Source organism: Salvelinus sp. IW2-2015, linkage group LG13 (assembly GCF_002910315.2).
Source record: "Salvelinus sp. IW2-2015 linkage group LG13, ASM291031v2, whole genome shotgun sequence".
NCBI lineage: Eukaryota > Metazoa > Chordata > Actinopteri > Salmoniformes > Salmonidae > Salvelinus > Salvelinus sp. IW2-2015.
In genome coordinates, this window is record NC_036853.1 from 4,916,553 (window position 1) to 4,925,477 (window position 8,925).

General features: G+C 44.5%; 1 protein-coding gene across 1 annotated transcript in view; it reads right to left on the minus strand.

The window, feature by feature from the left end:
- Window positions 1-1,789: 1,789 nt before the first annotated feature.
- LOC111971661 (heterogeneous nuclear ribonucleoprotein C) overlaps window positions 1,790-8,925 on the minus strand; it is an 8,910-nt gene continuing 1,774 nt past the window's right edge. The window contains exons 2-5 of the mRNA XM_070446076.1: window positions 4,834-4,947; window positions 4,217-4,371; window positions 2,956-3,000; window positions 1,790-2,490 (exon numbers count right to left, since the gene is read on the minus strand). Of these exons, the coding sequence (XP_070302177.1) occupies window positions 2,962-3,000; window positions 4,217-4,371; window positions 4,834-4,947 (308 nt within the window). The 3' untranslated portion in view covers window positions 1,790-2,490; window positions 2,956-2,961. The remainder of the gene's footprint in view (window positions 2,491-2,955; window positions 3,001-4,216; window positions 4,372-4,833; window positions 4,948-8,925) is intronic.

Here is an 8,925-nt window from a genome sequence, read left to right on the forward strand (position 1 = left end):
TAGGGCTGTCAAACGATTTWAAAAATGCAATTGAGTTAATAGCAGGATTTGCAGCGATTAATCTCAACCTCAAATTCAGAATTTGCTCAAATTGAGCTGTAATTTAAGAATGTTCATACAAAAAGCATTTTAAGAATATTGGCGTCTTGATTTTGTCCAAAGTACTGGTAAGCAAAATCAGGTAAATTGATCAAGCATACTTTCTTTAACCTCAATGTCAACTTGTTTTGACATAAAATTGTTGTTTTTATGTATGTTGGATATTTTCCGTTTTTTTTTCAATGCTTTCAGACAATGCGATTAATCACGTGTGCACTAAAATTACAAAAAGTTAACTCAAGTTAACTGATTAACTCTGACAGCCGTACTATATAATAACACAAAGTAAACGCAAAATGTTTTATATAATGAATGGATGGGAATATAACAAGAAAAATGTCAATTGTAAGTCAATTCATCAAGTTGTATAAGGATCATCATATCTTCAACGTTCTTTCTTTTTTCAGAGTACATAAATACAGTCTTGAATCATTTTCTTGCTGCTCATTTAGAAAGTGAAATGTACTTTTTTCAACTGTTGTTTTCAAACAGTCACCATGGTATAGTAAAACCATAGAAACAGAATACATTTCTATGAGTAGAACGTTATACAGTAACGTTAGCATTATTGACAATTGTTATGACTATTTACAATGAACAATAGTTTTCAGTTGTGACATTGAAGCACCCCCTAAGTTTGACACCAGCCGTAATGGTCCCCAAAATAACTCAATCAACCAAATCCCTCCTCAAGTCATTGACAATGACAAAACATGGTGGTTTGGTTTATAAGTACTCAGCATCTACTGTACATGTACATGTACATATCTCACTTCTACAGTGGTGACAGTGAGGGGATGGCAGTGCCCATTCTTAAACAACAGCAGTGACTCCTCTAGGTTCATAATCAAGTTTCTCAATCAGTCAAATGAACACTAATTCACCAAAGCCATAACCCACTGCACACTGGTCCCTGGGGTTTTATAGGGGCACCACTTTGTTAGTTCCAAACATGGCTGGCTTCAAATAATGACAACAGGCATGGTGATTATAACACCATGCAGACAGCTGTTGTCACACTGACAGTCTTTATTAATGTGGACACTGGGAAATTGGTAGAGACAAATATGGAAAGACTACAGGAGAACGCACAGGGAGTGTAGATGCCTGATACTGTTGGCCTATGCCTGGTAAATCTTGCATGGCTTTTTATATCAATTGATTTATTACACATTCCAATTATGTGGCGAACTGGATACAGTAAGTGGCAAACAGCATTGCAAATCCTTATCTCTAATCTGAGAGGAAATGTAGTTGTCGGTCTGTCTGAAGCATATCCGCAGTGGCAGATTTATTCATAGGTGACATGGCGGCATCTGCCGGGGGCGGCATGGGGCGCCCACACAAAAAAAAWTWAACAATTMTGAATGCTGACATTTGCGCGATCGGTTTTCTATCGCTCATTTGCATGTCACGTCAATGATATAATGTCGCCGTGTGGGACTGTGGGTCAATTAACCTTGTCGGAGTGGGCGCCCTGATTCTAGTTTGTGAGCTAGGCAGGCTACTGCCTGGGAAGGTCTCCCACTCAGAAGTACGAGATGGGGAAGGGGGACGGGGGTAGGTTGACCTCAGGTCTCCCCACTGGAAGCGAGGTAGGGGGAGCGGGGGAATCTATCAAATAGCGCACCTCTAACTTTGTACAGTACTAATGCAATTCGTTTTTGCAATTTAATTTGTGTGGGGGGGGGGGGGGGGGGTTCACCCAGGGAGCCATACAAGCTAGAACCACCACTGGTTGTCAGTCCCCTTTCGCAAGAGACTACACTTTTTTTTAAAGCTGCCATATTTTGTTGTGTCCATAAGTCAGTAGGAACCTGTTTTAAAGGAGAGATGGAGACACGAAGGTGAGCAGAATCTGACTGTGATAAAGGAACCGAGGGTAACCAGGGAGATATKTCCTATTCATCAAACAAAACAATTCACTGAAGATCCAACTTTGGAATACAGCTGGGCGATATGGACCAAATCCATATCGCGAAAAATTGCCTGAATTGATGCAATTACGATAAATATAATGATACGTTTTTAACATTGATGTGCACCAGTTTTTTTTATTATCCTTTAAACTACTACTACTAGTTTATGGTTGTAGCCATCAATTGTCCCATTAACTATCACCCATTTTAGCAAACTTATTTCATTTCAAACTACACATTTCTCTAGTATAGGCTACTTATCATAATGAACGATATCAGCAAAATGCCAGCGATAAGTGATCGGTATGGTTGTTGTCGATAATTTCCGGTATATCGCCCAAGCTCTACTTTGTAATGAACAGTATATTAATTTGAGGGTTGTGTCCATGTTGACTGTGATTAGAGATGATCGCGCCTCCTTTCACTTCAAACCCCCTCTATCTCTGTGCTGCTGTCACTGAGGTCCTTGAGTCTAGAGTGAGTAAAAGTGAGAAGATGGAGAATTTAAATTTTTTAAACTTTATTGGTCCACGCAATGTGGAAATTTGTTTTCGGCTTCACCACATAAAACAGACATTAAACATTATCAGGAGCACATAATCCTCAAGATCATTAAATTGCTTTACAAAGTACAAAAGTGCTACAGTGCCTGTGCAGTTTCAAGTTAATGTACTGTACATTCCATCATTGGTCTTAAAACCAAAATCAACATCAAGTTTTCCTAATTAAAAATACATCATCACCAAGACTGAAGGACACCTGGTCATCTACACTATTCAATAATTAATATGTACATCATGATCCGAGACCATTTTCAACAACATAAGCACCTCAATATCACAATATATTAACTTATACTTATTACACAGCATTCCAATGCAAACAATACTTTTTTGTGATATAGTTTTGTCAAATCACCTTTATTAGCCATACACACCTGATCTCACATGTCATCCTCCAGATCAGATTGATGGTTATTTATCTGAGAAACCAAAAGACAGAGAGAAGACTTTAAACAGATGCACAGATGGAGAATTACAGTCACAGCGCAATCAGGATATTTTAATCGACCAACAAAATCAACTTAATCAAATGCCCAGCTGTGGTAATTTTGGAGATCACTTTTTGATTGGTGAAAGTGATGGTTTCTAAATGGCGATGAGCAAATATAGCACAGTGTTTGTCATGTCAGCACATAACCAAGTTTAGGAGGGATGAGTGACACTGCCTGGCAACCTTAGAAGTTGGCATTACCCCTTGCCATTGAGACAGATTTGGGATGCAGTACAGTGGATGACTGGTTAACAATCTTCTGCTCTATTCATACCTTCCATCTTCAACTGTCAGAGAAACAATGACTCACCTGCCTGGTGAACCCTACAGCTCAGCCCACACAGCCGCAGGTTGAGGTTTATTGGTGGCAGGTAGCCTAGTGGTTAGAGTGTTGRACTAGTAACCGCAAGGTTGCAAGATCGAATCCCCGAGCTGACAAGGTAAAAATCTGTCGTTCTGCCCCTGCACAAGGCAGTTAACCCACTGCTCCTAGGCCGTCATTGAAAATAAGAATTTGTTCTTAACTGACTTGCCTAGTTAAATAAAGGTCAAAATAAAATTGTCATGAATCTTGCCCTGTAGGCAACATTGAGCGATTTCCACTAGATGGGTCTGCTGAAAAGTAAAAATTGCCTATATCTTCAGAATTCATGAAAACAAAAATTCACTTTTTGGTTAAGGTTAGGTTTAAAATCAGATGTGTGGCTGTGCCAGCTAGAGACCACTCTGCAGAGCTGCCTCCGGGACAAGATTCATGACAATACATGCCAACATGCAGTGTGTCGGACTCAGTGAGCATGTCGGACTCACGGCCTGGCATAGATAATGAACAGTGGTACAGAACCAGAACCCTTATTGTGTCAGACAGGTAGGCAGACACTTGGCTGTAATTGCAGATAATTACTCTTATTTTTAAATTACAATAAGCTACTAAATAATCAATTATTTTTCTACCAATATCTTGCTCTCTTTGTTCAATGACATACACCCACTTTTAGATAACTATGACAACCAACAGTGACAGCTAATATGCTAAGATATTGACTTTCAGAAAACGTTGACAAACAGCCCACACAGAAGTAGTTACTGGTGGTGCAGGTGTGTTGTGTCTCCAGTAGAGGGAGGCAGAATGATGTATTGTTTACCCTGCAGTGGCGCTGRTAGTGTTGGAGGTGTTGGTCATCATCGCTGGCCTCCCCAGGCTCTGGGCTCTCCCTCTGTCTGTGTAGGAGGCTGACGGGGGAATCTTCCAGACTGCTCACTGAGTCCGACACACTGCCCTCTTGGGTAGGAGGGGAATCTGGACCACAGACGCACGCGCGCACACACACACACACACACAGAGAGAGACAGTGTGTCAGCAATAGTACAGTAGGCTCTGTTTTCAGTGCACCTCAGCTTTCCATGGCAAATATAGCCCTGATTATAACAGTTGTTTTTTTACTCCTGTCGTTGCAGATAGCGCCACATTAGTCAACCTGCCAATCCTGTACACAACATTTTGGATGCAGTTCTCACTGATGCAAGATGTCCCAATTGATAATAAATAGGAGTCATAATTGGCCAACAATCTGATGATGAATAGATTTTCTTTACTCTCATCAATGAATAATACGTTTCCCCTCCAGTTAGCTCTTATCAAGAGCATTAGAAATAATGTATTGCATGTAGCACTAAAGAATCTGAGAAATTCTCAAAGTTAAGCTTCCAATGAAGAGATAGTATAAAACAAACTCCCCAGCCTCCAGCCCAGCTCTTCTACCTGAGTGGTCCTTCCTCTGTCTGTCCATCTTGTCCACGCTGTCGAGCAGTCCGTCAATCTGCACCTTGATCTGAGTCAACTCCCGCTTTATGGCCAGCAGCTCTGCCATCTTCACTACAGAAAGAGAGTGGGAGAGAGTAAGAGAAAGGGAGATAAGGATGAATCCTCTTTCGCACAAATCTCCCATTGACATAAATGTTTGAGTGTAGGTCTTAAAAAAGGATTGGGCCCAGAGGGGTTTAATAGTGTAGAAACAGACTAGAGCTCTGCTACCCGACCCGAGTCCAACCAGCCCCGACATTATACATGGGGTTAGGGCCTGTTTTTTCATCAACAACTAGGGTACGGGAGGGCTCAGTTATCACTAAATGTACACTACATGACCAAAAGTATGTGGACACATGCTCGTCGAACATCTCATTCCAAAACCATGGGCATTAATATGGAATTGGTCGCATCTTTGCAGCTATAACAGCCTCCACTCTTCTGGGAAGACTTTCCACTAGATGTTGGGACATTGCTTCCATTCAGCCACTAGAGCATTAGTGAGGATGGGCACTGATGTTGGGCGATTAGGCCTGGCTCGCAGTCGGCATTCCAATTCATCCCAAAGGTGTTCGATGGGGTTGAGGTCAGGGCTCTGTGCAGACCAGTCAAGTTCTTCCACACCGATCTCGATGAACCATTTCTGTATGGACCTCGCTTTGTTCACGGGGGCATTGTCATGCTGAAACAGGAAAGGGCCTTCCCCAAACTGTTGCCACAAAGTTGGAAGCACAGAATCGTCTAGAATGACATTATATGTTTTAGCGTTAAGATTTCCCCTTACTGGAACTAAAGGGCCTAGCCCGAACCATGAAAAACAGCCCCGGACCATTATTTCTCCTCCACCAAACTTTACAGTTGGCACTATGCTTAATTTCATGAAGCTCTTGATGAACAGTTCTTGTGACGACATTGCTTCCAGAGGCATTTTGGAACTCGGTAGTGAATGTTGCAACCGAGGACAGGCGATTTTTACACGCTTCAGCACTCGTGGTCCCATTCTGTAAACTTGTGGGGCATACCACTTCGCAACTGAGCCATTGTTACTCCAAGACGTTTCCACTTCACAACAACAGCACTTACAGTTGACCGAGGCAGCTCTAGCAGGGCAGGAATTTGACGAACGGACTTGTTGGAAAGATGGCATCCTATGACGGTGCCACGTTGAAAGTCACTGAGCTTTTCATTATGGCCATTCTACTGCCAATGTTTTTCTATGGAGATTGCAGGACTGTTTGCTCGATTTTATACACCTGTCAGTAACGGGTTTGGCTGAAATAGGCAAATCCACTAATTTGAAGGGGTGTCCACATACTTTTGTATATATAGTGTATCACTAACATTTTGAAGCTGAGCCATTTGCTCGTGCTCTGCTGCGCAGTACAGTCATATCTGAATAAGATCATAACATCGTGTCAGAAGATGCTTCAACCTTGTCAAATATAAGACAGGAGAGATTATTTCACAGAAAATAATAATGTTGGAGTTTAGAGTGCTGAAAAGTAGCTAACAGCTCACTGGTCTCATGTCTCTTCATTGAGCAGAGTAGCCCAAGCAGAGCCGTTGCTATGGTTACCGCCTCAGAGCCACCATAAGCAGAGTGAGCTGTCTGCGCGCAGGGAGCGAGTGAGATAGAGGAGCAGCTAACAGATTTACTAACAGAGTTATTTCTGGTTTCGGGCAGGGCCAGGCTTTAAATTTGGCAGAAACAATCGGGCCTGGGTCATCGGCAATCGTGCCTCCCTTAATTATCCTCCACTTTGTCTTGTCATTCATGCCATCACTGTAAGCACCCTACCTTCTCCCTTAACATCTCTCTCCAGTAGCCTATGGTCTGTAATGGAACATTCATATAACAACCCAGAAACTCTACTGTTAAAAGCTGTTCGACCTCTGCAGCTACAATCTAATTCCCCTATGATGGGCTGGCAGTAAAAACTATTAAGGCTTGTAATAAACTAGTATAAACAATTCTTATTTGTTATGCACTATTAACTTGGTATAATTGCAGCATGAACACACCACCACACACACCCACACACACACAACAGCACACACCACAACCACACACACACACACACAACACACACACACAACACACACACCACCACACACACACACACACAACAACACACACACACACAGACACCACACACATACACACTCTGTCATAACTATGTGACTTACACACTCTTGCTCACCGGCGCACTCTATGCAAGTCACACACAGTCCCATCCTCACCACACACAGACCACACCCTCAACCACCATCACTCACCACACACAGAAACACCCTCACCACACACAGAAAACACCCTCCACCACACCTCACAGTAACACACGCCCTCACCACACCAGTACTACTATACCAACACACACAAAGAAAACAACCCTGCACCACACATACAAACAGACAGACACACTCACCACACACATGAACACCCTCACCACACACATAAACCCTCACCACACACAGACAACACCTCACCACACACAGACACACCCCACACACACATTTAGAGAGTACAACACCTCATACCAACACAGAAACACCCTCAGCCACAACAGTCTCCGATGCCTCACACCACACACAGAAACACCCCAACACAGACCCAACCACTCCCACCCACCACACAGTTACTCCCACTCGCTCAGAACACCACATCACATCAGACAACACCACCTACCACCCACCACAACAGAAACACCCTCACCACACACAGAAACACCCCTCACGACACACACACACCACGAATCATACACTACACTCACCCACACAGAACTAATCCACTCACCACACACAGAAACACTCCTCAACCAACACACAGAACACACCTCACCACCACAAGTACATACCACGTCACACATTACTACGACTAGAACACAACCAATTCTCCACCCATCCGAAGTCCCCAAAACCCTAACTCACGCACAGACAACAGTAGACCACACATCAGCCTCCTCACCACACACAGAAACACCCTCACCACACACAGCATAACACCCTCACCACACACAGATACACCCATACCAACACACACCGACAACCCTCACACACAGTACTACACTAACACACACAGAAACCACCCTCACCACACACAGACACACCCTCACCACATCCAGCAACAACTACCACTCACCACAGAAACCACCCACTCAGCAACAACCTCTCACCACACACAGACAACACCCGTCACTCACACAGTACAGCACCCTCACCAACAAGGATAACACGCACCACACACAGCCCACACGCCTACACCACACAAAGTCCTTACACTCACCACACAACAGGAAAACACGTAGGGAGGGGGGGGGGGGGGGAGGGGTGGGAGGGGGGGTCCTCACCAGCGACAGCGAGAGCGAGCGCGCTCACGCGGAGCCAGCGGGAGTGACTGACGAGCTGGCAGGCCGAGCGAGGCGGCAGCGGAAGAGCGACCCTCACCACCACGACAGGTCCAATCGCTCAACCACAGGCGATGCGATGGGAAACAGCCCGGTGCGGCCGAACAGCTAGACAGCGGAGCGGCGGCGGTGCAGGCCACACACAGGGTGCCCATCCTCACCACACAGAAACACCCTCACCACACAGTACTACACCTCACCACACACAGAAACCCCTCACCACACACAGAAACACCCTTCACCACACAAGAAACACCCTCACCCACCACAGACCACCCTCACCACACACAGAAACACCCTCACCCACACATACACACCCTCACCACACATACTAGCCATCACCACACACGAAACAGCCCTCACCACACACAGAACACACCCTTCACCACACAGTACTACACTCACCACACACAGAAACACCTCACACACACAGACAACACCCTCACCACACTTAGACTACCAACTCACCACACACAAACACCCACACACACAGTTCCCATCCCAACCACACACGAAACACCCTCACCACACAGGACAACACCCCTCACCACACACATACACACCCTTACCACACAGTTACTCACTCACCACACACAAGAAACACCCTCACCACACACAGAAACCACCCTCAATCTCTCTCTTT